Below are 27818 nucleotides of genomic sequence, written 5' to 3'. Positions count from 1 at the left end.
GTCACTTCAGAGCAGAAACAGAGAGAGAGGGAGAGAGAAGGTAAAATACAACATTTAACTAATGCTTGACATATATAATGTTCTGAAATGTAAAGGCTTATGTAACCATCTTTGCCACATTCCTGGCTTTGCTGGTGAAGGGAAGGTGTGAGATGTAAATCGATTCAGAGCTGCTGCTTGTTCTCCTAAAAGAGGAAAATCTGAACGTGCAGCATCCTTTATTAAGACGATGATTTCGATGGTAGACTTTCCTCTGGTTCCGTTACTGTATGTTCTGTGTCAGGTTCGTTGGAGGAAGAAGAAGAAGAAGAGATGTTTGTTCTCATCTGGGCGACTCTGCTTTTCTCTGTGAGAGTCAGCGATGCTGAGACAGGTATTCACTTTTTATTTTATTTATATGCCAACTTTATAGTTATGAAGAAAATAGGTGGAAATAGTTTGCCATTAAAACAATTTGCTACTGACAAGGTTTAATTTGGGATTAGGATTTCAACTATACATTTGTTTTTCAATGTATAATACGTTGAATATTGGAATTCCTCTGTGTCGTGTTTGCTGACCTCATTTCATATATATATATAAAACTGTGTAAAAAGGACAGATTCACATGTTCTATTTTTTTTAAGTAGCCTTTCTTCTTTTTTGGTATATTTTAAAAGTTTAAAAAATCTCTCCTCCTGTTTTTCTCTTAATGTTTGCATTAACAGGTTCTTCAGTGTGGGGGAAACAAAGTCGTCCGTTGACAGATTACTGTATCACTCTAGTTGAAGGAGAAATAACAGCGGAGGCCGGACTCTGTGTCGTGATACCATGCTCCTTCACTGTTCCTGAGGATATCAAAGTCTTACATATAGTTTGGTTTAAATGTGAATCGACCAAACAGAGATGTGGTGATGGAGACAGGATTTTCAACAGTAACACCTTCAGCGATAAGGTTCAGTCGGAGTTTAAAGGACGAGTGTCACTGCTGGAGTCTGATGTGAGCCAGAAAAACTGCAGCATCATCGTCAATGACCTGAAGGAGTCGGACTCTGGAACATATCAACTCAAAGTTAACACTTCACCGAGTGAAGGTTCATATAATTTCCTCCAAAGAGCAACTGTCTCTGTTCAAGGTATGAACCATCCTGCTGTATGACATGTTTGGTGTTTCTGGGCCATAGGCTGCAAATAAACATGAACAACACTTCTCCATTTCCTTCCGTTGTACAAAATACGTGTGATGCCACGTTGCACTTTTGGTGTCAAAGTTTGCACAGTAGAGATGTTGTGATGTGGAGTGGTGTCAAAGTCCCGTCAGTACATGGGCTCAACCGATTGTAAGACCAGCTAAGATGTTTCATCCCGTTACAGAGGCTAACACCAAAAAACGTATTAGAAACAAACTTTCTGAAGAATTTGCAATTTAACAAACATCAGTGTGATATGATCTCCTGGAAGTGAAGGAAACAGTTCTTGTGAAAAGTTCATTTGAGGTGAAGTTTGAGTTTTTGATCCATGTCCCATTTACTAACATGGAGGTGGCAACCACCAGAGTGGGATCAAGGGAATTTGGCTTCACTTTAGTGGAGCTGTCATGTCGTCCATCTTCATTCACAGCCTATGGGTGGGACCTAAAGTCATTTTGGCCGTTGTTTAGCTGATGCAGATTCCTATCGTTGCCCCATTTAAAAAAATGTGAATGAAGTGAATGATGACGTTCTGATCTGACTCCATTCATGAACTGGTCTCCCATCAGGTCTGAGTCAGAGGCCCACAGTGATGATTCCACCTCTGACGGAAGGACAGCTGACCACACTGACCTGCACAGCTCCTGGTCTCTGCTCTGGATCTGAACCTACATTCACCTGGAGGTGGCGAGGAAGAGGAGAGAGCGACGCTGACCTCACAGGAAACATCACGGCCTTCGAAACTGAGAATGTGGCTGAGTTCGCTAAGAGACGCAGCTCGACTCTGTCCTTCTCCCCTTCAGCTGAACATCACGGAACCAACATCACCTGCACGGTCCTCTTCCAAGGACACGTGAGCACAGAGGAGACGGCGACTCTGAGTGTGAGCTGTGAGTAGAAACTACTTCATTTCTGAGGGGCTGAATTTTACAACAAGAAACTTTGTGCTTTAACCACATTATATGACTGTGCAACGTGTGTTTATCTATCGTAGATGTGAAGGAAGTCAGATTAACCCAAAATGTGTTAGTGAGGACAAGACTCTGACTCTGAAGTGAACTGTTGAAGGTTTCCTTCCATCGCGGATCACGTGGACTAAAGTTTCTGATCAAAGCAGCAGAAATGGAACAGGAACAACTCTGTGGAAAACCACAATCAATGACTTGCTCTATTACAAAGAAGAAAGAGGAACTGCCACTCTCTCTATCTTTAATGTCATAGCAGAGCTCAGGGCTCTTGTTTCAAAGGCTTTGTCCCCCCAACTTTTTCTTAGTACATTAAATCGTATGGGCTGGACTGATGAAGAGGAGTTTAGGAGCTTCAGGAGAGGAGCTCCCTTTACCAAAGATTGTTGGATCTTTTGCTCTGCAGAACTTTTACATTGACAAGAAACCTATTAAACACAGGCTAGAGGGAAGAACAACAATAAAATCATAATGTGCCTTTTTAAAGAAGATTCTGCTTCCTCTCTACAGACCCGCCCACTGAACCTATACTGTATATGAGTTCTGAGGTCACAGAAGGTCAAACCATCAGAGTCAGCTGCACTGTTGAAAGTTTCCCACAGTCAACTCTCACCTTGATGAGGATCAACACAAATAATCGGTCTTTCAAAATCGCTGAAAATAATCTTAATTCACGACCCATCAACTCTCTCTCCCACAAGTTTACTGTGACTTCTGCCGTGCCCAGAACACTGAGGGCTCAAAGGACAGCGAGTGGGAGGAGTTGGTGGTGAAATGTGATTGTTTCAGCTGCAGCCTTTTTTTTTTAACCAAACAGATCAAACCAAATCTTCCTTTAGACAATCAATCTATAAAAAAGTAGCTTTTCTTATGTATTTTTCAGATAGGAAGGTTCTAAAAAGAAGAGAACATTACTCCACAATGTCAAAAACACCACAGGGTTCTTTTCACTATTGTTTAAATTAATTCATTCATTAAACTTATCCAACATTTCTTTGAACTGAAAACGTCTATTTCAACATGACTAAAGTGGTTGTTGTCATAACTTGATATATTTAAATTGCACTTCACAAAACAACGTAACAAAGTGATTCCCAAATTACAAAAAAATAATAAAAACTAGAAGTATGTAAATTATAGAGGGAAGTAAGATAAAAGTATTAGTTTTAGTTTTAAGCTAGTCAGGGTGTTGCAGAGCTTCGGGGTTCTTATTTCTAAAACTCTGTTCCCAAACTTTGTCTTAGTACAAAAGCTTTGTTTATTATTTATCGACATTTAAAGTTGTTTATACTTCAAAAATCTATTTCAGATAGACTTTTTGAACAAATCATTCAAAATAACGTTTAGCAAACCTGCTAAAAAATAAGTTAAAAAAAAGGAACAGTAACCTTAAATCAGTGGCTGTAGTTTTCTTCAAAGAGAGATTGTTGAGAAAAAAATTGATAGTTTCACCAGGTGAATCTGAAGCCAGTCTGTTTTATCCTCCCATTTAAAGTTTCACATTCTTCTCAGTCTGGCTTTAAAGATTTGTTGTGTTATTCATTTTTGCTCTTTGATGATGTTCAGAAAATGACTTTGTCTTTTCTCCTGAATTTCCCGGCTAGTTTCTCCAAAACACACACACATCACGGAGTCGGCAGAGAAGCAGGAGCTTGACGGGAGGAGCTCCGTGATGCTGAGCTGCTTCAGTCACAGCTTTCCCCCAGTCCAACACTACTCATGGTACAGGAGGAGTCAGGGAGAGGAGAGGATGGAAATTGTGTCCAAGCATCAAAACCACACAGTGTACTCAAACCAGTCAGGAGTCTACTACTGCATCGCACAAAATGAAGTAGATCACAGTTTGTCTGATCCCGTCCATCTGTTTGAACGTGAGTTAATTTCAAGACCTTATAACTGTGTGTGTTTTATTGTTCAGGAGACATGTGGGAGGTTTATATCAGATCATGTTTTCTGTTTGTCCGTCAGTACATCCTATGTTTGTGAACGTGACATCTCAAGAAGATCTTGAGGGAATTTCTTTCAACTTAAAATGTAAATGTTCAGTGTGATTCAGGAAGGAAATTATAAGAATGTGGAGGTCAAAGGTTAAGATTGTGTCCTCACAAAACTGTGAATTCACAAAGCATACTTTTGCATTGTAAAAGCAATACCCACGTAACGCCTTGAGGGAACAAACACACAATTAGACTCAAGGAGTTAGTGATTTGATTTGGCAGTCAAAGGTCAAAGGTCAAGGTCACAGTGGCCTCACAAAACACGTATCTTGTCCTCTTGAAAGTCATTTTACAAAACCGCCTTTAGAGAAATTCCTCAACTTTCAATGAGAACTCAAAACTGTGAAGTGATTAGATATCAGTGGTCAAAGGTCACAGTGGCCTCATCAGACTCTTGGTTGATGGAGGTAAACAACTACAGAACAGTATTTCTAGTTCAGTCTTAAATAAATATCTGCACAAGGAATAAAGTTTAAAATAATTCTCCATGTTCACAACTCAGTGTCTATATGATGCTCTCTCTCTTCTGACCACAGGAAACTATCTGGAGAACCAGAGGTTCCTCATTGTTGCTCTACTTCTCCTGATGATTATCAGTGTAATTGTGGTAAATTTAAGGTGAATGAATAAGAAGTGCATTTGATCAAATTAAATAAATACATTTCAGAGATGGTCTGGCTTGTTTTACCACATCATGTCCCTCTATGTTTTCAGATACTGGAGGAAATCTGTTCAACAAGGAACAACAAACATCGAATCCCCTTCTGGTTTTTCGGTAATGACACATTTGTTTAAACTTAAAAATCTATTTCTAATGGACTATTTGTATATTGGAAATCATAGCAAACAGTGATGATGGAGAGTACAGTTATAAGATTTAGGATATTTAAGACTCTGCTTCATCACTTCTGACCTGTTACAGCTGTAAAACTACTAATTCTTCTAAATACTCTCAATGATGTCATAATTTCAATAATATGTAATCCAATATGTTTTAATGGTGATATTACAAAGCCTCCAAAGTCCCAGAATGTTTTGTTAATTTTATGTTAAGAACACAAGATCCAAGGATCTAAAAAAAAAAAACATGTGCACATTAGATTTTAAAATAATAAATAATCTATCATGATATCTCCAACCACTCAAATTGACCATGTAGAGCTACTGCCTTCCATCTTCTATCATCAGTATTAATCTGGCTCTACAGGCAGATGTGTCTTTTACTGTTCAAGCTGTTGCTTTTCCCTCCTTGTTCTTCCACATCCTGCCCTCACTGTTTGCCCTGTCAGTAGCTGTCTGTCAGTACACTTATATCTCAGTATACTGGGGCCAATAGTTAAAAGTCAATCTGTACAGCATCCATTTTAGAGCCTGAATGAAGAGATTCAGTTGCTGCTGGATAATCATGTGGTTAGAGGAAACAAAAATCGTCAGGAGATGAAACCTCCCCTTCACCCATTTATTCTGTGCAACAAACAAAACAATTAAATCAAGAAAAATGTCTTCAAGTCCTAAAAGAATCAGATGTGAGTCTTGTATGAACTTTATTGTGACTTACATCCAGCGAGTGTCACTCAAATAATCTATAAACTACCTTCACTCTCATCCTAGAATGAACCAGAGAGCCTGCAGGACTATGATGACGTTAGTGATGCAGCTGCACGTGCACCAACATCTCCAAATCTACTTGACGACCACACCAGTGAAGGTGAAGTGGAGCTGAACTTTCCACAGGTGAGATTCACAGCGACGCCCCGACGTCAGACGACCAACAGAGACTCCAGCAGCTCACACCAAGATGAGAGTTAATACTCTGACGTCAGGATTTGACCTGAGATGTTCTCGTCCTGCTTTTTACAGCTACCTCGGGCCTGAGGAAGTTTATATTCACAATAAGTCATCACAGAGAGTCTGAAGAGTTCATGTGTTAAATCGTGTTGCCATTAGGAATATTTTAAAACAAGTTAGCAAGAAGGCACAGAAGTTACATTACTGAGCTTAAATATAATATATCAATATTTAAAACTGTTAATTAAAGGCTCTGGAGAAAATAGTGAACAAAGCTAAATGTGAGGGGTAAACGGTTAAAATCCTTATTTTGCAACTTAAAATGTAAAATTATTGTATTAATAACTTTTTATATAATCTATATATATATAAATGACATGCAGTTAGATAAGAAATGCTGAGAATCACTGCTGAATGTTTTTTTTGTGCTTTCCAGTGTTGTGAGCTTAATCCAAACCCACACACATGAAATGTAAATATCCTGTTGCTCAAAATAAAATGAAATATGTTTGAACAAATGATGAACTTTATTGTTGGATCGTGAACTTTATGAAAGCTTATGCTTTCATAATGTTTATGAAACAACTCCTTGCATTTTATGAAGCTTCTTGCATTGTCGTGCTCGGGCCCTAATAACCCAGGGAAAGAGAATCATGGGCAACGGATGAATGAACAAAAGAGTAATTTATTAATAATGAACTGAAAACAACTTTCTTAAAAGGAAAGACACTGACAAACAGCAGTACAAATTTAACTCACAACCACAACCTAAACAAATGAGATGGTCACGCAACCAAAACAGGAGACGCAGCTTAACAGAGGAGATCACCAAATCCACACCGAACAGCTTGAAGGCTGCCACATGGCACACTGGGGCTGACTGTTATTATTTTTTTGCAATTTCTACATTTACTCTGTTTAATCTCTTTCTCCATCACTGCACAGAACTGTCAGTGACTGAGACATTAAACAAACATATGTTAGATTCGGAGGAGGGGGGGGTTGTAGACTAAACATTACAACCATGGATTCAAATCTATTGCAAACTAAACTTTATGCAATTACTTTCACATCTACAAAGAACATTTGGTCGAAAGTCCAAAGGTAGACAAAAGATTTTACATTTAATCTTTGCAGTATTTTGCAGCTTCCATCAAATAGATTAAGGTATGACACGACATGTATGGAAATACACAATCATATTATGTCAAATGGCTTGTTGTCATTTGTAATCATTAATAGAATTTACTTCACCTCCTTACTAATGTGAGAAAACCCACCAACAAAATCATGTCGAGCCAATGTTGCTTTACAGTTTATTTTATCTTATTCTAACATAACAGTATCAGAGCCTTGGTCCAACAACCTGAACATTTCACTTTCTCCTGGAAACATTAACGCAGCAGAAACAACCATGAAAAGCTGATGAAGTACTTTAAACAGTTCTGAGGAAAGAAAATATGCGTAAAAAAAAGAAATCAGGATAAAATATTATAGATAAGTTAATAAATTCCTGTCAATTAGGAAAGATTAAGGCTCAAGAGTGAAAATAAATCACATAACAAACAAGCCGAGTGCCCAGACAGGAACATCACCCAACCTACTGCAACAGAACCCAGTTTTAAAACTGTTAGACTAAAATACAATACTTTTTATTATTATTAAATAATATAAAAACACAAGCTTAACTTCAATTTCTCTGCGTCCTCGTGTGGAAGACGTAAAGGTGCATCCGTCATGCCTGAAACTGTCTCCGTCTGCACTAGCAAGAGAAACTGGCTGTGACCGTTGTGGTGTCTGATTTTCAGATTAATGGAAACAAGTGACAGTAACAGCTCTAACTCTATCTGGGGTTTAGGTCAGACTTGAATGTCATAGAGGACTGAATGTATCTAGATCAATTTAATTAAATATATTTTCAAATCTCCATCGCTAGTCCCCAACTCCACCAGTCTTTCAAGCGTCAATCCCTAAAATGAACTGAGCGCATTAGGCCACCAGTCTTTCAACACAACCCAGAAACAAACATCATCCAACCTGGTTGCTGTACTTTTATAAGTTGACTTTTATAAATTGACCCCACACAACATCTACAGCGCCATCCCGCGACATTTTGACGAAGCAACATCTGTACTATTGTGTTTTTTTACAATGGTCGTCCAGCGTCAATCCCCAAAAGGAACTGAGCGCATCAGACCAACAGTCTTTCAACGGCAGCGTTGACGTCCCCTCCGGTCGCGATAAGCGCCTGCAGGTTAGCTTCCCGGTTGATGAAGCCCATGGCGTTGAGCTGGTCAAGCTGCTGCTGAAAACGAGCCTCCGGCACCTGAAGGTGAAGGTGTGAGGGAAGAGACGGCGTAAGATTGTGATAACTGTCAGTACGTGGTGAGAGAGAAGACACAAAATCTTGGGCTTAACTATATTTACAGTACTTCTACTTCGTGCACAATTTCTGCATCATAATACAAAGACAAATTCCTCCTCTCATATGTCATGATTACATTTTTCTGTATAGGTCTTTAAACTGTGAATAACATAAAACCCTTTTACTTTCACTTAATTTTTTATTTTATTTTAATCTTACCCATTTGAACCTGTATTTATGTATAATGCAAGTCACATTTACAGGCAACATTATCGATTTGTCTTTCTCAATAAACTAGCAAGTTGTTGCATCCAGATTAAACGTACCGTTGCTCCACCGCCTGAAAACATCTGTAAGATCTGCTGCATCTGCTGAGAGGGAATGGATCCTGGTGGTAAGTCAGCAGAGGGGGAGTTCTGTGGAGGGACACTGCTCCCTGTGGCTGGAGGAACTGTGAGACCACCAGTAGGCACACTGGAGGTAAAAGAATACATTCAAATAAATACAAAATAAAGCTTTATAGCAGCTTTAAATACCTGAGAGAGAGTAAACCCTCTTTAAATCAATATATAATTATGTAAAGTGATACTAAACTGGACACAACATGCTAGTATTTAGCAACACAACCTTCCCTAAACACCAAGAGTTCGCCCTGAAGTTTCGATGTTTGGAAGAAGTTTCTTTCCACCAACATCTTAATAATAATAATAGCTTGGATTAATCTACTGCCTTTCAAGAGACCCAAGGAGGAATATGTGGAATCAGGTGTAACTAGTACCTGGACACGAATCCTGGCACTTCCGTCTGTAATATCTGCAGGCCCTGTTGGATCTGTTCGAGGGCCTGTCTGACTCTGGGGTTGCTCATCGTAGAAAGGGTTTCAGGATTCTGCAACTGCTCAAAGACAATTAGATTAAAAATCAGCTTTAAAACCTGCCAAGCCCCAATTTCCTGAAAATATTATTTCATATTGTCTTGGGCACAAAAGTAAACTTGGAAATCCCCATGCCTTTCCTGCTGAACGGTACAATGTAAAGCTCTGCTCTGACCTGTCTCATAAACTCAGGGTTGTTGAACATGCGAGAAACGTTTGGGTTTTGTTCGAGGAGCTGCTGCATCGGAGAATTGCCTGGCATCATCTGTCTCATCAGGTCTGGGTTGGACATCACGTTCCGGAACATCGGGTTCCCCATGATCTGCGACAGCATCTGTGGGTTGGACATCATCTGCCTCTGCATCTGCTGCTGCATCTCCATTAAGTTGGGTGAACCCATGCCGAGACCTAACAAGCCGGACAGGTCGCCAAGTCCACCTGAGGAGGAAGGATACAGGTCAACAAGTTATTGGCAGGTGTGTGGGCACGTGGCATGGTGGAACCAATAACATGTAGTATCTCATTGAGTGCAAGGGGCGAAAAACGTATGTATGTAGTCACATGACACATGCAGCAGTACAACAATGTGTTGTGTCTCTACAAGAGCAGGTGACACTGAATGCTTCAGCTTACGTGACTGAAAAGCTATTAGAAAGTTAGATGGACAAACCAAGACCTTTCCCCAATTTTGAAGACCCTGCCTCATGCTGAGAGCTACAGGTTCATCTGCCTTGCATTCTAAGTATATTAATCAGGGCGAGTTTCTTTCTGCAGCACTCATGTTACACAGAAACACGACAAGACTTCAGACTCAGTCCTCTTAGAATGCTAAAAAAGTCTCATAAAAAAAACTTCAAATCCTGAATCTCCCTGCAGAGCAAAAAGCAACAAAATAAATGTATGTTAAACATTCTTACTCATTGCATTAGCAGGTTGTATCGGTGTCTGACCCGTGCTGCCTGCTACAGTGGGGCTGGGGGTGCTGCTGCTGGTGGTGCTGGTACTGGTGCTGGTGCTGATGGTGTTCTGTTGAGGTGGTGAAGTAGTGGAACTGGTCTGAGATGCACGGCCATCTGTTGATCTTAAGAGACAGCAGGAATCAAATAATAATCTCACCACACATAAGCGACCTCTTAACACAGATCTCATAGACTATACTTACTTTGGAATGTTCTTGATAACAAGATGAACGGTGTGACCGTCTTTGATGCCATACTGCTTCAGAGTATCAGTATCCTTTAGAACCTTCCCTGTGAATATCAGCACCAGTTGGTTCTGGGAGGCCTCATATCGTTTGGATACTTCCTGTCTAAACTGGACACATGAGAAAATAAAGAATGATGGTAAATTACCAGCAGGGCAAAGTCAGGAAGAAATGCAGGTTTTGGTGATTTAATTAGTTGCAAATATTAGAGAGGATCAGAACTAAATAAGCACAACATGATCCTACATTAATATGCAATCTGGTGCACCTCTTTTGAAGATGGGTGCTTTGTGAAGATCTCGTTCTAAAATTATTTTAGTTCACACTTTGCCCACATGGTGGTTACACCTGAAACAAAAGTCCCACAAGTAAAACTGCAACTTGTACCATATGCAAGACTCTAGTTTCGAACCATTTATTCTTAGATGTATTTGTTTGTAGTCTTTTTGCAGTTATTACTGTCAAACTAGATACTGCCACCTATAGTGTGAATTTGATGCAGCAAAGCTTTTGTTTAATCTAGACATGCGGGCACCACTGGGTTGGTCACAGAGGTTACACCCTCAGATTGTGTTGGGAAACAGTTTCACAGATCAGCATCGAAGTGTGGGGGATCACTATCAGCACTCTGGTTTGTTTAGTGATGTTGGTCAACAGCGCCCTGCCTCCTAGGGAAAAGTTCACTTATCAGCGAGCTGTCAGCTTCACCAGAGGACAGATTATGTAAGATAAGGTAAGTCTTCTGCTTTTGATGTTTCTCCTGTTTGTAGAGTAACATCTAATCTCACTCGGCCTGCCACAACGGTTTAACCAGGTCCTGGTGGGAAACCGGTTCTCATCTTCTTCTTCTTGTGTTGTTTGTTGGTGGTTTGCAAACAACTGAGAGGTGCATTACCGCCGCCCTCGGGTTAGCCCCAGCTTGTGCCCTTTGTTTATCTGTTAACATTCAGGTCAAAGTGACAACCTTCAATTTCTGTAAAAGAATCCCAAATGGCTTTTGAAGACGTTATAACTTTGACATATCTTCCCCACTTCCTCCCAGTTTAATCTCCATCATGCTGCCGACATTGGACTCCACAGAAATCCATTAATAAACAACCATGACAATGTTTTATTCTGTCATAGAGCTCATTACATCAAGTTCTTGAAATAATGATTTAGTATCTCAAATTAAAAGGGTTAGTTTGCGTTCGTAGCAGCTTAAACTTTCTTTTGAGTTTGTTTATTAAAATAATAAATTTGTCTACATCTTTAAATACTGGGAAACTCAATAATTGCAAATAGAGAAACTTGTTCCCCATTATTAAGGAGCTTTTTCATTATTGTGAGATATTACTCATCTCATAGATCTAGTCCACGCTTATTGACCCACTCGCTCTCTTTTGGGTGAGGGTCATTTCAATCTATTACAAGTTCCACAGACCCGTCCGAAGACATGTGGTGACCAAGCTTTTGGGACATTTGAGTGGAAGTGTGGATCCTACTTACATCTTCAAGTTTCAACTGAGTCTGTGGATTCAATCAAAAGACAGTTATGTGCAAATAGGCAGTTTATTTCTCCCTGTGCACGTCACTGGACTCTGCGTTATTCGCTCTAGATCGTACATGTGTTTGTTTTCTGTTTTTAGAATCTGCATGGCGTCTTATTGTTGCCCTGTGACGCACTTTGTTACTCTTGTCTGTGAGATGTTCTTCACAATCAAACATTAGCTTGTGTCTTTGATGTGTGAGTCCAATGACACGCCAATGTGCTCACACAGCAAAGAGAGTTGAGAACCTGTATTTCCACCAACTGCACCGCCCCCCCTACAAAAACACTTCGGTAGTTGTGGGCAGATTAAAATAAAATAATAAAAAACATCTGATATGTAGAAAATGTCCACAGTTCGATCGTGTTGACCTTTTCCCCCCCCCCTAATTCCCAGTGATCGATGGGATGATGTGTCACAAACCAGTGGATTAATTAACGTCAGACCAGCTGACAGCTGCAGGTGGAGCTAGCTAACCTCGTAGCACGATGGAAGCGGGTCAATGGACGCACCTGGGAAACAGTGGACTCCTCCCAAATCGCTATTTTCTCCGTCCCCTCCGGCGTCCGGACGTTAATCACCATCGAGTTGCCTCCGGGAGATTCACCTTTATCCGCAGTGACGTCCTGCGTGTGGTCGCTGCTGCTGCTGCTGCTCTTCTCCGCCATCTTTACCGATTTCTTCTTCTGCTATCGTTCGCTGCAGAGTTGACTTTGCTTCGGCGTGCTGCCGCCGCCTATCGATACTCAGCTGAACTGCAGGCTCTACAGTTTGAAAGAAGAAGAAAGTGACATATTTTTCGTGATTGTAGTTTTTTGTGTGTGTGATATTTCTTATACCAGAGTTGTAAAGTAACTTACTTATATACAGAACTGGAATATTACTTTATAATTTATAATTTTCATATATATTTACATACTATATATCCCATACAAGTATTGCATGCAACTTATTATTACTTATTGCTGTAATGTTGTAAATTTCCCCAATGTGGGACTAATTAAGAATTATCTTATCTTATCTTAAATACACAAATAGCACTTAGTGGCGTGCAGATCTCAGCCAAGGCCCAAGAGTCCACATAAATTCAACAAATCTGCACCACACTCATAAATATTAGTCTCCGATATTTGCCAGATGTTTTTTCATCAAGATCTGACCTGAGCCATGCAACAAACATTATTTATTCATTACATGTCAGTAATAGTGGACAGATCTTTAGAAATATCAGTGTTGAAATACTCTCTTAACCAAGTAAAATTATATTTTATCATTAAAATAATAACCAAAGGTTTAAGTATTCCAATGGAAAAGGGCCTAATTCAGAATAATATACATTTTATAATTGAATTAAAATGAATTTTATTGTTGCAGCTGAAAAAGGTGGGACTATATTAATTGTAGTGGACTGCATTTATTTACAGAGATTTTCTGGCCTTGATCACAACTCAAATGCTTTATACTACAAGTCACATTCAGCTATTGCACAAAAAATAAAGTTATGCGGCACTAATGATGTAAAATAAGTTTAGTGTTGTAAAAAGTACAATGTTGGCCTTTGAAGTGCACAAATACTGGAACAAATATACTAAATTAAAGTAAAACTACCACAAAATTGTACTTTAAGAGCAGTAATTAAGTGATTGTGTGATCATGCTTTCCACTACTAGGTGGTTTGGTTCATTTGGCTCTCATTGCACTGCTGAGTCATCTTTTATTTATTTATTTTCACTGATGGAGCAGCATGGATTGAGATAATTTCTATTGAAAATCTGAAAAATCGTATCTTATCGGTTTCTTTTCACCTTGAAGGGATCCACCTTCTCAAACACCACAATCTGAGCCAACAGGATTCATTGTTCCATATCAAGAACAATCAGTCTGATTCATACAGCTGATTACTGTGGCCCACACCTACAAATTCTCAGATAAGCAAACAATATAAGTTTTGGATTTCTGTTTTGCAAGGTCACTATTCTGACCATTGCAGCGGTTGCCTGTGAAATCCTCCTCGCTCGAAGGTATAGTGGAAAACTGTTGAATTTTCTGAAAACCAACTTGATTGGATACTTAATTTGCAATTTAACCGATGTTTGTGATGTGTTAAATGTATAATTTTGTCCATATCCTTTGCTAGATTTCTCAACTTTCTGCAAGAATGAAGGCTGGTCACAAGTGCCTGTTTTTCCAGCATGTTTTGCTATCTGTCCTGTAAGTACTATATGAATTTTGTACATAAAAGTAAAGAATATGTTGTTTTTATATGGAAATAACAAGTACTGCAAATGCTGCAATTTGTTGGCACTGGGGTTATTGTAACAATCAAAATCTTCTACATCATCAGCCTTTTGTGCCACGGAAAAGATGTTTTCTTCAACGACAACAAAAACCTCATACTCCCTGGGTCCTACAAAGTCGCGTGGATGGCAGGCGTGCAGGATTTCCGCACCCTGTCGCTCTTGACCATCCCTGGTACCCACGATACCATGGCCCGCTACGGAGGCCCAGAGGGCAAATGCCAGGCTTGGACCCTGAACGATCAGCTGAGGGCTGGCATCCGTTTTTTGGATCTCAAAGTGTTCTCTCTGTTTGACACCCTCTACGTCATGCACGGCGTGATGTATCAGCGCAGCACTTTCAAAGAGGTCCTGGACACAGTGAAAGCCTTCATGTCCGAGTTCAAGACCGAGGCGGTGCTCATTAGAGTGCAACCGGAGCCTTTAGAGAAATCCACAGTCAACAACAAGGTGCGGAGTCTGATTGGCAACGACCAGCACGTCTGGGTGACCTCTGGGATGCCCAACATGGGTCAAGTCAGGGGGAAGATTGTCTTTTTGCAGGAGAGCACCTTCACTCTAGGAATCCCTCTGGTGGAGACAGAAGGTAAAAGCAAGGTTACCAACGTTAAAGATAAAGACAACAGAATAATAAAACAGCTGAACCAAGCCAATGAAGCCTGCGGAGGGGATAATGCTGTGATGACCTACACCAGTGGCACTGGCTTCGGTACTTTCGGGGGAATGTTCCTGACTCCAAAGCGAGTGGCTGAGAAGGTAAACCCATGGCTTGATCAGTACATGAGGCAGTTTTACCCTAACAATCCAAGACCATGCTTTGGTATCATTGCCATGGACTTCCCTGGCATCGACCTCATTCAAACTGTTATTAATGTCAACTGGGGCGGTGTGGAATAGGGGGTAGAGTGGTCGTTCTCCAACAAGAAGGTTTCCGGCTCACTCTTCATTTTACTCTCTAGAAAGAAGTAATAAATCTCTTGTAAAGCCAAACTGATTCTTTACTCTTCCCTGTCAGTTGATTTCTGAAGAATGCATTATTCACAATTGTTTTCTGACCATAATTAAGATAAAAAATAAAGATTACTGCCTCCTCCTCATTGATTTGAAGTCTTGTTTGCTAAGTGACATCACGTGTCTGAGTCTTTGTTTGTTACGTCCCTGAGATTCGTCCACGGGGAGAAAAAGGGCGTCACACATGTGAACGAGACCAGGAGAACAAACACAGAGGAACGTGATGGTGTCACGGAAATAAAGAGTTTATTCACAATATAACCAGATAAATAAAAGGTGAGATGGGAACTGAATGGGAGCGTCATCTTCAGGAGCCAGGAGGCATTTGCATTAAACATTATTGAGCCTTTATTTTAACTTAGAAATTTATAATAATAATAATTACAATAGATAATAACAACTTGACTGGCAGTGAGTGGAGCACACAGCCGCATCGAGGCCAAACTTGTCTAGATCTTAGAAACATGTAGTAGTAGAAATATAAATGAAAAAAAAGAGTTGGTCTCAAAACTGAAATTATTTTTTAAAAAACACTGTCAATTTGTATCTGCTCATAAACTCGTTTTGCACGTCTGTGGGCGTGGCTTTTGATTGACAGTTTGGCCGGATGCAACAATAATTGCATACTGTAAATGATTAACATCTGTTGGATGTGGTGACTGATGAAGGGTGAACACAGCCCACGCACAGACCGTCAGTGAAGGGTTAAGGTTTTTCGGAGGAGGTGCTTCTGGGAACAGGCAGACATCATGTTTCAGCTCCTCTGAACTATAACTGCGCAGTTGATATTAAAACCAGAATCATTTCCGCCATAGGCTCGATTCTTCCCTCACAGCCAAACAAGCAGGTGAGTGTCCACGTGTCTGCTTGTGTTTGTAAAGTGTTGTTATAAAATGTTGTGTTGCTGGGTTTTGAATTTACCGGAGGTGAAACGAAGAACAGATGGATTAAAGTAAAACTGATTTATAGTTCTGATTTATTTAATAATAAAAACATCTGAGAGTCAGTAATCGAGTCTGCGTTCAGAAAGTTATTTTGTCTTAGTGAAATGACCCAGATGTATTTGAGCAGCCGTCATAATAATAAGAGCGGTTATAATTCCCCAAAGGATCAGGGAAGGAAAGGAGCTTCCAAGCTTCCTAACTTATTTATTTATATATTTTTTTCCTAGCAGAGGAAACATTTGACCTTTTATTTAAGGTAAGGAGAAAAAGCTGCCCCACAATTCTTTGCGGCATCCACGCAAACTCCTAGTTGCAACCGGGCACACCCACCAAAAAAATAATAAAACAGCTCATAATCCAGAACTGAATCCTCATAGGATCAGGTTTCTTCTCTGTCACATCTGTCCAGTCAACAACGAACATAATGAACTCATAGTTCACAACATCCTCATCAGAACAAAATCATTTAAATGTAAATATCAGGATCCATCTACATTATAATATAAATTACATCATCAGAACCAAATATTATAAATATCATTTTTCTGCACTTAAGGTTTTCTCCTTGTATATTTCTCATATTATTATATTATTTCATCAGTTCAGTCTTTGTTTATTTTCATTTTTAATTAAATCTATTTCGTTCTTTGTTTCTGTATCTGGTGATTAAATGTTGTCTCTGTATCAATGAAAACATCTTTTCTCAGGTTGTGTCATTCTCCCAAAGAATATCTTCAAAAACGTTAATTTCTTGTGGGAAAAGTTAGTATCTAGTGATCATAGGATAAAACAAATATCATCTTAATGGACTTTTTCCTGAAAGGTTCCAGTATGTGAGAATGCAAATGCCAGAGTCAGTTGCTCCTGACATCTTCCGGAGAGATTCACTGCAAAAGCAAATGCAAAAACGGATATATCAACATCAATATTGTGGTACTGCAACCAGCCACCAGGTGATGATCAACATGTTATGGTTTCATAATTAAAGTTCATATACCGTCTTGTCTCTCGTCTCAGTCTCAGGAAGGATGTCTGTCTCCATAACCAAAGGCGAGGGGGTCACTGTGTTCACTATGACCGTTGACCCCAAAAGTTCCTGTCCGCCACTGTGCCAAATCATCAAGTCCCTCTGCTACAGCCCAGTGTGGTGCACTGTGTCCCAGCAGCTGAGGGCGGCTCAGAGGATGTCTCAGTCAGTACTCGGGGTGAGTTACGACCTTGATCCTTTGTCTCTCAGCACGATTTGATCTGCAACCGTCTGCTCTACGTTTCTCTGAGAACTTGAACTCTTCTTTTTATGAAGCATCTTTTCTTTTCCTCTCTGATTTAATTTTAAAATTTAACATTTGACTGGTCCAAAAGCTGCTCAGTATTGTGCTCATCACATTCCAGTCATGTGTTTGTTTAAAATACCACGAAGCTACGTGTGGTAACCGTACAGATGTTTGAAGTCGTGTTCAAACTGCGTTTCCTGCTCCACAGGCTCTGCACATTATGACCGGTTTGCTCCACATTGGCCTCGGAGTGATTCTCCTGAACGGTCGAAGTGGCTCTGGGTGGGTGATGGATGTCACCTTGTTTCCTGTTTGGATGGGAGTACTGGTGAGCAAGCTTTTGTTGGATTAACTTCTAACAAATGTCCTTTTGTGTTCTTGTGACTAGGACCAAACTGAATTTTCCTCTGAGCTGTGTGTAAAAGTGAATTTCTAAGATCTCTCTCTCTCCTCTCTAGTTTACTTTATTCGGTGTGATGTGCATTCTCTCGGAGAAGTTCCCCAGTCTGTGTCTGGTGAGTATTCCAGATTATTTCGTCCATGCTACAGGTAATGTCACAGAAGTTTGTTGCTGTGATTTTGTGTCTGTTTTTCCATTTGGTTTCAAAACTGACAAGACTTGTTTTCTAGGTCAGCATCAACGTGATCCTGAACATGACCGGAGTTGCTTTTGCCTTAACAGCCATCGTACTCTACAGCATCAACATGGCAGGCGTGAGCTTGTGGTGGATGTGTCGCGATGACTATCAATTAAATTACGACGATCAAATCCCCACAATGTCTACAGAGAAGAGGGGCCGCATCATGGAGAGCTGCATCTATGCCCGACATCTGGCTCTGGTAATCTTTGGTGATTACCTACCATATTGGTCATTATTATGAAGCTTTAAATAAATGCAATCATGAGAGTCTATCATTTTATAAGATTTAATTAATGCAATGTACAAATATGTTAAAAGTGTTTTTCCCTTCCCACCAGATGCTCCTAAGAAGCATCAATGGCGTGTTGATCGTCCTGTCGGTCCTGGAGCTCTGCGTCGCCATCAGCTCTGTCGTCCTGGGGATCAAAGATCTGAGGAGCAAGGACAAGGGAGAAAATAAGGTAGATTATAAAAAAATTATCATATTTCATTGTCGAAGCTGCTGTTTAACCAGGAAGTGACTACACACAACACAAATACGTTTTCTCACTCTTTTTATCCCACGTTCGAGCCCTCGTGTGTGAACAGGGCTAAAGTGTAGGGAGCCTCAGGTTATGATCCCACTATTCAAAATTGTTGACTTGAAATATAAAAGTTTTAATATCAATTAAAAGAAAAGTTTGACATTGTGAGTATATGTGCAGTTAGAGCTGTGTGGACAGAGCCCGGCTGTTTCTCTCTAAGCTACACGTGCTATGCTAATTGCCTACTGGCTCCAGATTCATATAGAATGTAGAGATGAGAGATGAGAATGTTGTTGATATTCTCATCTGACGCTTTCTAGTTTATTTCACTACATGGTAAACAATCCTTTAAGAATTTGTGAGTAGGCAAAATAATAAACATATACATATATCCCTTGAAATCTGCAAATATAGACAACATTCAAATGGCTCAACACTTCACACACATAATACGAGACCCCTGAATATGTCTGTCTTCATCAGGATTTATTAATTATTCTCTGGGAAAAGAGTTAAAATGTCAAAAAGATTTAAAAAATCCTGCAAATCCTGGAGTTGCTTGAAAGTGTATGGGTTCTTTCTTGACCCGTACATCCTTCCATTAATTTACATGGAAATCAGTTTATGAGTATATGTAGTGTGTGGTAATGTTATATTCTTGAAAACATTAAAAACATTTATTCCACTGATTCTTTTCCTCCCTCAGAAAACAGGCGACCTGGAGCAGTACCAACCTCTCCTGGAGGAAATCACCACCAAGTAACACTAAAGCCTGAACTAAGAGCTCTGCAATGCACGATCAGTTACCAGGAAGTGTACTAGTTTGCTTTTGTGTCATTGTGTGTTTCCCTTACATCAAATGATTTAACTCCGCTAAACCACTTTTTCTACAAGAGTTTGTTAGAAAATATATTTGCACTAGCTCTGTACAGTAGTTTTGTCTATAATCTAAACTGTAAATGCTGCTTTCCATTTCTGAAAAGAAAATTGATTTAGATTTGTGGTTACACATGTTTTGTGTTTCAGTTGGTTTGCAGGGAGAAGGGAGATTCATGCATGTATGTATCTGCATGTGGGTCAAGGTCTGATACGCATTTCTTTTGCTATTATATAACATTAAACCATGTTAAAAAATAAAGGTTTCAAAACTATTGACTACACTTTCATTGTTGTATTTCTGCAGTTAACATTATTATGAAAGCTTTAAGATTAAGTTTGAGATGAAGTTTAACACAATTCAAATTGCAAATATTTCAGTTTGTCCAAATGCAGTTTCTGTTTAAGTTTAAATTAAATAAAATGATACTACGTGGATATTTTTATGCTCTCGTTTACAGAAATAAAAAAAATAATTGAATAACATAAACAGACAGACACACACACATATGGTCTGTGCTGTGCTACTTTGAGGGGAAATTATGCTGTTGCGTTAAATCTAATGAAGAGGCTTTTATTTTGAAGTATTGTCCCACCTGGGCGGGGGGGCGGTGTCTTTTGCAGTCACAGGAAAACACAGGGTGTGAACTAATGTGTGTGGGAAAGTCTTTCACAAGGAAGCAGAGCAGGTGAGTTCTCATACAACACAACACAACAAATAGGATCTTTTTAAAAAGACGCCACTGAACTTGGACTTTTTAAAAATGGATTTCATGTTTTTAGGGACTCAGTGTAAGACGATGGACGATGGATGAATAATTAAATAAGGTAGCATCCATGATGATATGATTTATTTTAATTAAAAAAATATTTGAACTGGTTGTTTGTGTGTGTGATGTAAGAGATTTTATTTGAAATCGTCTTTGTGGCGGCAGTTTGAAATGTGACAGCGAGAAATCAAGTGACAAACAAACTAATGTAGCTCTACGCACATTCTGGGAAACCCCTCCCACCAGATCTATTTCTATATCTATGGATTTATTTGTGGTTAAAAAAAAAAACGACACATCACTTCATTTTCATAATATTTTACTTTGGAATCTGCCTCATGAGGCTTTTTGTCGCCACATCGAGTCGGTTACACATCACGCTCCCCAGGCGATGTGGTTTTTCAAAAGGAGAAATCCCTTAATTCCTGCTGAGCCATAACACATCTGCATGTTTGGGTTTGATAAGGTTGTCAAACTGAACCATGCACACAAAAAGGAAAAGCATTTATATCATTTTAGTGTAATATGCACCTTCTTGTTTTCCCTTCTCTCGTTCTCAGTGCGATGAGGAGATTGATATGTGGTGGAGGTAACGGAGGTGGAGCTCAGATATATACAGTACATGTCATATCTTGTTTGTTAAGTTGACGAACAAGCTACACAACTAAATGTCCCTCTTGCTGAACGGAATAACAGAGGTGAGAACAGACCACTTGGAAAATGGCTGCACCAAAATAAAACACAATCTAATATAGCGCTGATCCTTTGAGGGTCGATGGAGGACGTATCACAGGTTCAACATACAGACACAAAAAAACATTCACACTCACCTTCACACTTAACTTATAGTCTCCAATTGATGACACTCCACATGTCTGAGTCGGGATTCAAACATTCTTCTGGTGACGCAACAAAGAAAATAACCGCACAACCACAATCTAATATAATCAAGCTAATTTAAAGGAGACACCGACACAAAGTACAAATTTGGAGACTGCATCTAAAGATGGACGCCATGACAGCTTGTGGAATCCGAATCATCTTGATCACCCCCTAGTGGCTAGTGGCAGTACGGGTCATAAACAGTCATTAACAATAGATTTTTCTCAAAGATGGTGTCTGTGGTTTCAGGTCGTTCCCATCATGGTATGGATTTTTTAAATGAAATAGGGAATTGACAGCTGAGACTGACTCGTGATTGGTCGAGCACGTTTATCAGCAGGATCTCACTACAGGGGCTTGTTGTTGTATATTCCTGCAGAGCGAGGCTAGCTGCTTCCAGCCTTTTATGCCGAGCTACGCTAATCTCCTCCTGGCTCCAACTTCATCCTTGACACCTACAGACGTAATCAATCTTCTCATCTGAATAAGAAAAGACAATAACTCTTATTCCCCTATCAAGGGACATATTTACAGTAGTCTACCTTTCCAGCGGAAGGTGTGTGTGTGGCGTCAGCAGCGTAAAGGATGTCTGTGACTCTCACCAAAGAGAAGGAGGTGACCGTCATCACCATAAAGGCCGACAACAAGAGCCTGTTTCCACCGCTGTGGCAAATCCTGAGGGCTCTGTGCACCAGTGCCGTGTGCTGCTCTGTGAACCACGAGCTGATGAAACCCTCCGTCTCTGCGATTCTTGGGGTGAGGAATAGAAAAACATTATAAAGCAACACAAGGTTTATTGGTTGATACATGAATTGAGCAAACCATAATTCACACACAGAGCTGCTCTTAAGATGGAAGGGTTTTGAATCCGTTACAGACGATCCAGATCATGTCGGGCATGTTCAACATGGCGCTCGGGCCGGGACGACCTTCCCTACACCCTTTGGATCTGACAGATATTGGTGCTTCTTACTGGCTGGGTGTTTTGGTAAAATATTATTATTATTACTCTCAGTGATGGAAGTACTCAAACATTTTACTTTAGGAAAAGGTACAAATAAATAGACAAAAATGTACTGAAGTTAAATTCCTATATTAAACTATATTATATTAACGTAGTGATTGAGTAAAATGTAAGCATTTGCATTAAAATATAAAAAAAGTATTAAAATTCAAAGTGAGAGTATGTTTGTCTACTACATGAAAACCTAAGTAGTACTTGAACACATACTTGAAAAAGAACAGAAACAAAGTCAATGTCCCACCACTGATAACATTACAATGACAACAGAGGGAAACTTTTGATAATTTGAGAGTCACTTTCTAGCAGAGAGTCTGAGGAGCAGCCAGCATGAAGTTAGCTTAGCTTAGCATAAAGACAGTAAACAGGGGAAATGTAAATTGGAATCAACATTTTTCTTCAAACATAACACAGCTCTTCATCTTGTCCTCCAGTACGCTGCAGCTGGAATCACGTCCATTTTGGCCGGACAGTACCCTTCTCCATGCCTGGTGAGCAACGTGCTCCAAGGTCCACCACAATTTCCTGTCTCAGGAGATTTTTCAGATATGATCAAAAGCTTTTTGAATTGAAGGATTTCTTCCGTGTCTCTCAGGCGATCTTCACCGTGATCATGAACATGGTTGGTGCAGTGTTTGCCTTCACTGGCATTGTGCTGTACAGCATCGAACTTCAAGACATCTACATGGGCCGAGTGTGGGGCTGGTCCCATTATGATCGTCACAGCTTCAGTTTACAGGCAAGAATATTAACAATTATTATTCCTAATAACTACAGTAAATGACAATACAGCTTCACTACTACCACTGACAGTCTATTGCACTTACCAAAATAAGAAAAATAAGTGTATTTCTCAGACAAATTGGCTAATGAGGAAACAAGGTACTTATAGTTAGAGGTAGTAAATGTATAAATATTCACTATTAATGTTGGAAATTGCATAAACTGTAAAGCAGGACAACGTGTTCGGGGTTTGTCTTTTTTTTGTGGAAGAATCCATTAATGACTTGATTCACTTCTTGTCCAACAGAGTTTATTGGTGAATGCTGAAGCTGTGTCCGTCCTGCTGGCCGTTCTCCAGCTGTGTGTGTGTATTGGTGTTGCTGTTGTCGGCATCAAGGCCGTGATCGTAATGAAGAAGAAAGAGGTATGAACCAAAACATACACGACCATAACAGATCTACAGCAAACTGCTATCGGGGTCTGTAGAGGTTGTAGACACAGACTGAAAATAAGGATTTCCTTCCACTTTCTTGCGCATGTGTACTTTGACTTTGTTTGGTCCATGTCCCATCCAGCAATACCGAGGAGACAGGATTTGTGATCTATACTGCAGCTTCCCACCAGGGGGCAATCAAGGCACCCTTACGTCACTTGATGTCCATCTTTATAAACAGTCTATAGGTTGTAACATGTGTGTAAGTTATATTATCTGGATGTTTGTATATGGTGCTACATTTAGATTTTTGATTAGACCCAAGAAACAAGTAAAGAAGATAATGGATTTAATAAAAAATAAATAACAGGTTTACAGTTTAGTTGTCAGGGAGAAAAACTCAAAAGATCCAGAATCAAACCAGTCCAAAAAAGGCCGAAATCAGGAAACCACATGGGCAGCAAACTGGGAGACTGGGAAACAGATAAAATGTTCACAGACAAAGTGGGAAAGTAGAGTTTGTAGCACAGAGACTATGATAGACACAGAGAAAACTGAACTCAGGTGAAACACATGAGAGACAATCACTGAGGTGAGAACATCCGACACAGACAGGAAGTAAAACATGCAAGAGACACGTGAGGAAAAGAAGCTTCAAAGTAAAACAGGAACTAATCCAAAAACTTTCAGACGTGCACTGAACTCCGGATAGTCTCCTGGAATCTTCCACAGGGGCAAAAAGGTCAACTTAGAAACACGATGAGATTCTGTTGACAAGCGCCAACTCCAGAAAATGTCTGGAGCCAATTGTGCAGACGTTCTCCAGAGTTCATGTCAAAAAGTCTACACAGAAGAAGATTACAAGATCAAACCAAATATCACAATTACACCATTTCCCCCAAAAAAGCCCCAAAAGTCCAAAAGAATTTCAGTGGCAGAATCATGACTATGAAAGTTGATGTATGTTTTGTTTCTCATCCCATCAGGCTGGAGAACGTGTTGGACATCAGCAGCCGGAGTTGCAGGATATGCTCCTGTCAGGTTCCTGTGCTTAGAATCCATCCTCCAATCAAACCACAGATCCCGTAGCTTTCCTCCTTTATAGATGTAGATCTGCAGGTTTGTTAAAGTTTTGTTGGGCGAAGGCAGAAACATTTTCAGGTTAATAAATCATGGTTCTGGTTCATGCAAGTGTTTAATTAACGGTTTATGGGGCTGGGGCTCATTCTTTTTTGGTGGGGTCTCATTCATTTCAATCCAACACCTTACATATCTAATACAACATCACAACACTAGATTTGATTTCAGCTGATATTAAAACGTTTTCAATGTTTGTTTTTTCAATGAGCCTTAGATTTAGTTTTAAAGTAGATTTAAACTGCTGTGTACACAATACAATTCAAAGAACACATTTGCAGTTTCTTCATTCTTTGTGTATTCCTCTCTTTTCCAGTGTTTTAACCATTTCTCTGCTTCTTTAAGGTCTTTTCTTCATCATAAAGATGCACTTGAATCAAGTCGTTATTCATTTCCTTACCCTGTGTTGGAATTACTTGCCACAAGATGGCGCTCATTCTCTCAATATAAAAGAAAATCCCTGTCCGTCAACGCTGTGGTTCCTTGTTTGTTTGTTTTTTCTTGTGCACAGTTTATTTTGAGAAGAATTCAACATATTCAACATATTCACCAACATATTCATTCTTGTCTGGTCCCAGTGAACGTTGGGTCGGTGAGTCTGGTGTTTCCTCAAGATCATTTTACAAATTAGATATAGATCAATTATTTGTTTTACCTTCTCTCTGTGCTCACACAATGCAAAAGCAATATATTGATATATATTGAACTGCTGTAATCCAGATTCCATCCCCGATGACTCTCGTGCCTTCACTGCACTGTGTGTAGTTCTAAAATAGCTTCACTGAGCTGACAGGAAATTGTGGGATTCTGCAGCAGTTTAAAGAAAAACAAAAACACAATCCTCAAACCACTGCCTCACACAACAATGTTCACACAGTCAGACTTTCCTCCAGACTTTCAGAATTAAGTATCTGAACATGGCAGACGCACCTGTCTTGTTTTTTAGTTTTCAGCCAACTACACTCAAAATGACAGCAGGTGCCTCGGACGTGCAAGTTGACTCACGCTGAATTCCTGTTGTACAACACGGTTACAAACACACAACCTGGCTTAAGGCAGAGCCACAGGTATGTCTGTGTTGTTCATATATCATCATCAATCCTGAGGAGTGATGTCAGGAATCTGCATGTAAAGGTACAGCTTCCACAGCCAACATCCAGAAACACAGGTCTCATCAAACAGAAACTAAACTCAACAAACAACATCATAGAAGAAATGAATTATTTCTTATTTGATAGTTTGAACGGTTGGAAATAAAAACAGAAAAACACAGAAGATATTTAAGTTGAGCTTTACTGTACGAATGTGATTTGAATGCAATTTTCACAATTCTCCAGCCGTGAGCCTAAAGTCATAGGAACTGACGTGTGAACAGAAGGTTTCTGGTTTGAATCCAGGATCAGTAGATAAATAGTAGAGAACATAAAAGGCCAAACAGTCCTCTTATAAAACCATATTTACATTTACAATCTGTGCTGTACTTCTTTGCAAAACCACTAAACAATCTGAGAGAGGTTAAAACATAATCTCCACAGTGGAAGGAACAACTAGGCTTTATACCTGTACCCAGAAAAACACAAAATAGGATATTTACACAAAAGTCACATGTGGTGATTAGAATTGATCGATTTGAAATGCAAAAGAAAACTCATGTAGCTTATAAGTGATTTTTTATCACATCTAAAATAATGTCTTACATGTGACAGCGTGATAAAATCACAAGCTATTTCTTTAAGAGTGTTTTCTGAGAGTCAGGTATCTAACCACAGTGTTTCCTCCTCTTTATGGGAATTAACCTGCGGAGTGAGAGAAACCAGTTTGGGATTATTTAACTGATGTGAGAGGAGGAGCTGTACAATCTGCATCGGCTCCCTGTTTGTTTTTCTAATGAAATTCAGATATTCAAAGGTGAAAGGTATGAGAGGATGAGGGAGACGCCTCGGGGGAATCTCTTTACAACATCCCCAGACACCAAGCTGTGGTAGCACCTCCAACGCTCCATAGCAGAGAACTTTCTTTGACACAGCCGGATCGCGGTGCCACACCAACCTGTCGGGTCTTGCCCTGACATTGGTATGTGGAGTGAGGACAGAGCAGCAACGAGGGCGAAGACGGCGACAAAGGTGGCGAGTGAAGACGAGGGGTTTGAACACAGAGAGTAAAAGTCAAGAGGTTTCTGGTTTCAGATGCTTTTATCATAAAGTCTTCATCTCTGTTCGTTAACTTGAAGAAGAGGCCTCAGTCTAAACATGAGCACACATGGTGGCAGTGCAGCAAACTGTGGACACTATTAGAAAAGACCAAAGTGATTCTGATTCTGATAAATGCAGAATTATGATTTGTAGACCTGAAGGCAGCTGTGGAGTGGGCGTGTCGATGACTTTTCTGACACGTGACGGACGCCAAATTGCAAGAATACAAATATCTCAGAAGGAGAAGGTCACATCAATGGGGATGTCAATGAGATTTAAGAGTTTTTGGTGCAGCAAATTAATTTATACATTTAGTCCGGCCTCCTGCTGCTCTACCCCTCATCTGGATGTGCAGGACATTTCCCCACGTTTGATTCAGACAATCTCCTGCTGCTAAATCCAGAAAGAGACCAGACACACTTTTATTTTATTAAGATCATGTCTGAAAACAGCTAAAGTCATTTTATTCATTACCGTTATAAAACAGAGCTGCTTTAGCCAATTTCTATGTCTCGTCAATAGTAGCATTATCCCATTGAGCTGAAAGCAAACCTCTCTGATACAAAAGACAAGAAGTAAATAAACAGAGGTACATCCAACGTTTGTTTATACTGTACATCTACTGAGGACAGACTCTTAAAGTTGGCAGTGAGAGGAATCCTCTCTGAGGTGAAACCAAACGCATGTAAGAAGTTTTGTTTTCCCTGCCGCTGCCGGAACACTTCACCGAAAAGGCTGTAACAGCATCAGAGCCACAATCCTTCAGGAGGATCAAGGAGGTAATCATGGACGTGTACATGGGAACATATTAGTGTCTGACTAACTTCGTTGGGTTTTCTTTGAAGTCTCGTCCACTTTGCTCTAACAGACAAACACAAGCTCCTGAACTGAGCTGCATTCAGAGCCCTGAGCTGACCATGCCCTTCAGAGACCAAGCCCCTCCCACACACAGGCCCACATGCACCATCTGATTAAACCAAAATGGCTGCTTTCTCCATTCACGCTGGATTAAGTGTGCGTTCCGGGTTGCATCGTGGTGCCGGGTGCCAGCACAATGTCTTCCTGCAAGTCGGACGAATCTCTCCGCTGCCGCGTGATGTTTTTCTGCGTTCCTGAGGTCACCTGATGGGGCCGGCGCTCAATGCAGGACTCTGTGGCCAAATCATATTCATGGCAGAGTAATTCTGGTCTGATGAACAGCA

The 27818-nt window shown here is 40.0% G+C and overlaps 5 protein-coding genes across 10 annotated transcripts; 4 read left to right on the top strand and 1 right to left on the bottom strand.

Annotated features, from left to right (window-relative positions):
- Positions 1-247: 247 nt before the first annotated feature.
- On the top strand, positions 248-2067 carry LOC128449172 (sialic acid-binding Ig-like lectin 14). Its single transcript, XM_053432223.1, has 3 exons — positions 248-373; positions 708-1115; positions 1739-2067. The coding sequence occupies exons 1-3, from the start codon at positions 313-315 to the stop codon at positions 2065-2067; spliced, it is 798 nt and encodes a 265-aa protein (XP_053288198.1). The 5' UTR covers positions 248-312.
- Positions 2068-6584: 4517 nt separating this feature from the next.
- Positions 6585-12585, bottom strand: LOC128449768 (ubiquilin-4). The gene is made up of 7 exons (XM_053433065.1): positions 12404-12585; positions 10321-10472; positions 10076-10239; positions 9334-9596; positions 9063-9178; positions 8611-8758; positions 6585-8245 (listed from the first exon to the last, which is right to left on the bottom strand). The coding sequence occupies exons 1-7, from the start codon at positions 12557-12559 to the stop codon at positions 8111-8113; spliced, it is 1134 nt and encodes a 377-aa protein (XP_053289040.1). The 5' UTR covers positions 12560-12585; the 3' UTR covers positions 6585-8110.
- Positions 10948-15285, top strand: LOC128449769 (1-phosphatidylinositol phosphodiesterase). Its single transcript, XM_053433066.1, has 3 exons — positions 10948-11095; positions 14029-14102; positions 14236-15285. The coding sequence occupies exons 2-3, from the start codon at positions 14050-14052 to the stop codon at positions 15083-15085; spliced, it is 903 nt and encodes a 300-aa protein (XP_053289041.1). The 5' UTR covers positions 10948-11095; positions 14029-14049; the 3' UTR covers positions 15086-15285.
- A 600-nt stretch (positions 15286-15885) lies between these two features.
- On the top strand, positions 15886-19733 carry LOC128449261 (membrane-spanning 4-domains subfamily A member 8). 2 transcript variants are annotated; one of them, XM_053432332.1, is made up of 7 exons: positions 15886-16046; positions 17161-17348; positions 17626-17745; positions 17876-17932; positions 18048-18257; positions 18397-18519; positions 19289-19733. In XM_053432332.1, the coding sequence occupies exons 2-7, from the start codon at positions 17172-17174 to the stop codon at positions 19343-19345; spliced, it is 744 nt and encodes a 247-aa protein (XP_053288307.1). In that variant the 5' UTR covers positions 15886-16046; positions 17161-17171; the 3' UTR covers positions 19346-19733. The 2 variants fall into 2 exon arrangements, with proteins under 2 accessions (XP_053288307.1, XP_053288308.1); XM_053432333.1 differs by having other exon boundaries at positions 18048-18267.
- Positions 19734-20110: 377 nt separating this feature from the next.
- LOC128449563 (uncharacterized) lies at positions 20111-24698 on the top strand. 5 transcript variants are annotated; one of them, XM_053432802.1, is made up of 8 exons: positions 20118-20147; positions 21490-21573; positions 21661-21866; positions 21988-22098; positions 22566-22622; positions 22727-22870; positions 23162-23278; positions 24274-24698. In XM_053432802.1, exons 3-8 carry the CDS (start codon positions 21696-21698, stop codon positions 24340-24342), a joined length of 669 nt encoding a protein of 222 aa, XP_053288777.1. In that variant the 5' UTR covers positions 20118-20147; positions 21490-21573; positions 21661-21695; the 3' UTR covers positions 24343-24698. The 5 variants fall into 5 exon arrangements, with proteins under 5 accessions (XP_053288779.1, XP_053288777.1, XP_053288776.1 ...); XM_053432803.1 differs by lacking the exon at positions 20118-20147 and adding an exon at positions 20242-20286; XM_053432804.1 differs by lacking the exon at positions 21490-21573 and having other exon boundaries at positions 20111-20147.
- The last annotated feature ends 3120 nt before the right edge of the window (positions 24699-27818 follow it).

The sequence above is a fragment of the Pleuronectes platessa genome, chromosome 10 (genome assembly GCF_947347685.1).
Source record: "Pleuronectes platessa chromosome 10, fPlePla1.1, whole genome shotgun sequence".
In the NCBI taxonomy this organism is placed as follows: Eukaryota; Metazoa; Chordata; class Actinopteri; order Pleuronectiformes; family Pleuronectidae; genus Pleuronectes; species Pleuronectes platessa.
The sequence above is the reverse complement of the archived record's forward strand: the minus strand, read 5'-3'. Positions and strand labels throughout refer to the sequence as shown.

Excerpts from the sequence above, each read along its gene's own strand:
- LOC128449172 (XM_053432223.1), top strand. The coding sequence starts at position 313 with ATGTTTGTTCTCATCTGGGCGACTCTGCTTTTCTCTGTGAGAGTCAGC. Across the intron at positions 374-707 it reads AGTCAGCGATGCTGAGACAG|GTTCTTCAGTGTGGGGGAAA; the intron begins GTATTCACTTTT and ends TTGCATTAACAG. Across the intron at positions 1,116-1,738 it reads AGCAACTGTCTCTGTTCAAG|GTCTGAGTCAGAGGCCCACA; the intron begins GTATGAACCATC and ends GTCTCCCATCAG.
- LOC128449768 (XM_053433065.1), bottom strand. The coding sequence starts at position 12,559 with ATGGCGGAGAAGAGCAGCAGCAGCAGCAGCGACCACACGCAGGACGTC. Across the intron at positions 10,473-12,403 it reads AGGAGTCCACTGTTTCCCAG|TTTAGACAGGAAGTATCCAA; the intron begins GTGCGTCCATTG and ends TCATGTGTCCAG. Across the intron at positions 10,240-10,320 it reads GTTATCAAGAACATTCCAAA|ATCAACAGATGGCCGTGCAT; the intron begins GTAAGTATAGTC and ends CTGTCTCTTAAG.
- LOC128449769 (XM_053433066.1), top strand. The coding sequence starts at position 14,050 with ATGAAGGCTGGTCACAAGTGCCTGTTTTTCCAGCATGTTTTGCTATCT. Across the intron at positions 14,103-14,235 it reads CATGTTTTGCTATCTGTCCT|CCTTTTGTGCCACGGAAAAG; the intron begins GTAAGTACTATA and ends CTACATCATCAG.
- LOC128449261 (XM_053432332.1), top strand. The coding sequence starts at position 17,172 with ATGTCTGTCTCCATAACCAAAGGCGAGGGGGTCACTGTGTTCACTATG. Across the intron at positions 17,746-17,875 it reads CTGTTTGGATGGGAGTACTG|TTTACTTTATTCGGTGTGAT; the intron begins GTGAGCAAGCTT and ends TCTCCTCTCTAG. Across the intron at positions 18,520-19,288 it reads AGGACAAGGGAGAAAATAAG|AAAACAGGCGACCTGGAGCA; the intron begins GTAGATTATAAA and ends TTCCTCCCTCAG.
- LOC128449563 (XM_053432804.1), top strand. The coding sequence starts at position 21,696 with ATGTCTGTGACTCTCACCAAAGAGAAGGAGGTGACCGTCATCACCATA. Across the intron at positions 21,867-21,987 it reads CCGTCTCTGCGATTCTTGGG|ACGATCCAGATCATGTCGGG; the intron begins GTGAGGAATAGA and ends AATCCGTTACAG. Across the intron at positions 22,871-23,161 it reads GTCACAGCTTCAGTTTACAG|AGTTTATTGGTGAATGCTGA; the intron begins GCAAGAATATTA and ends CTTGTCCAACAG.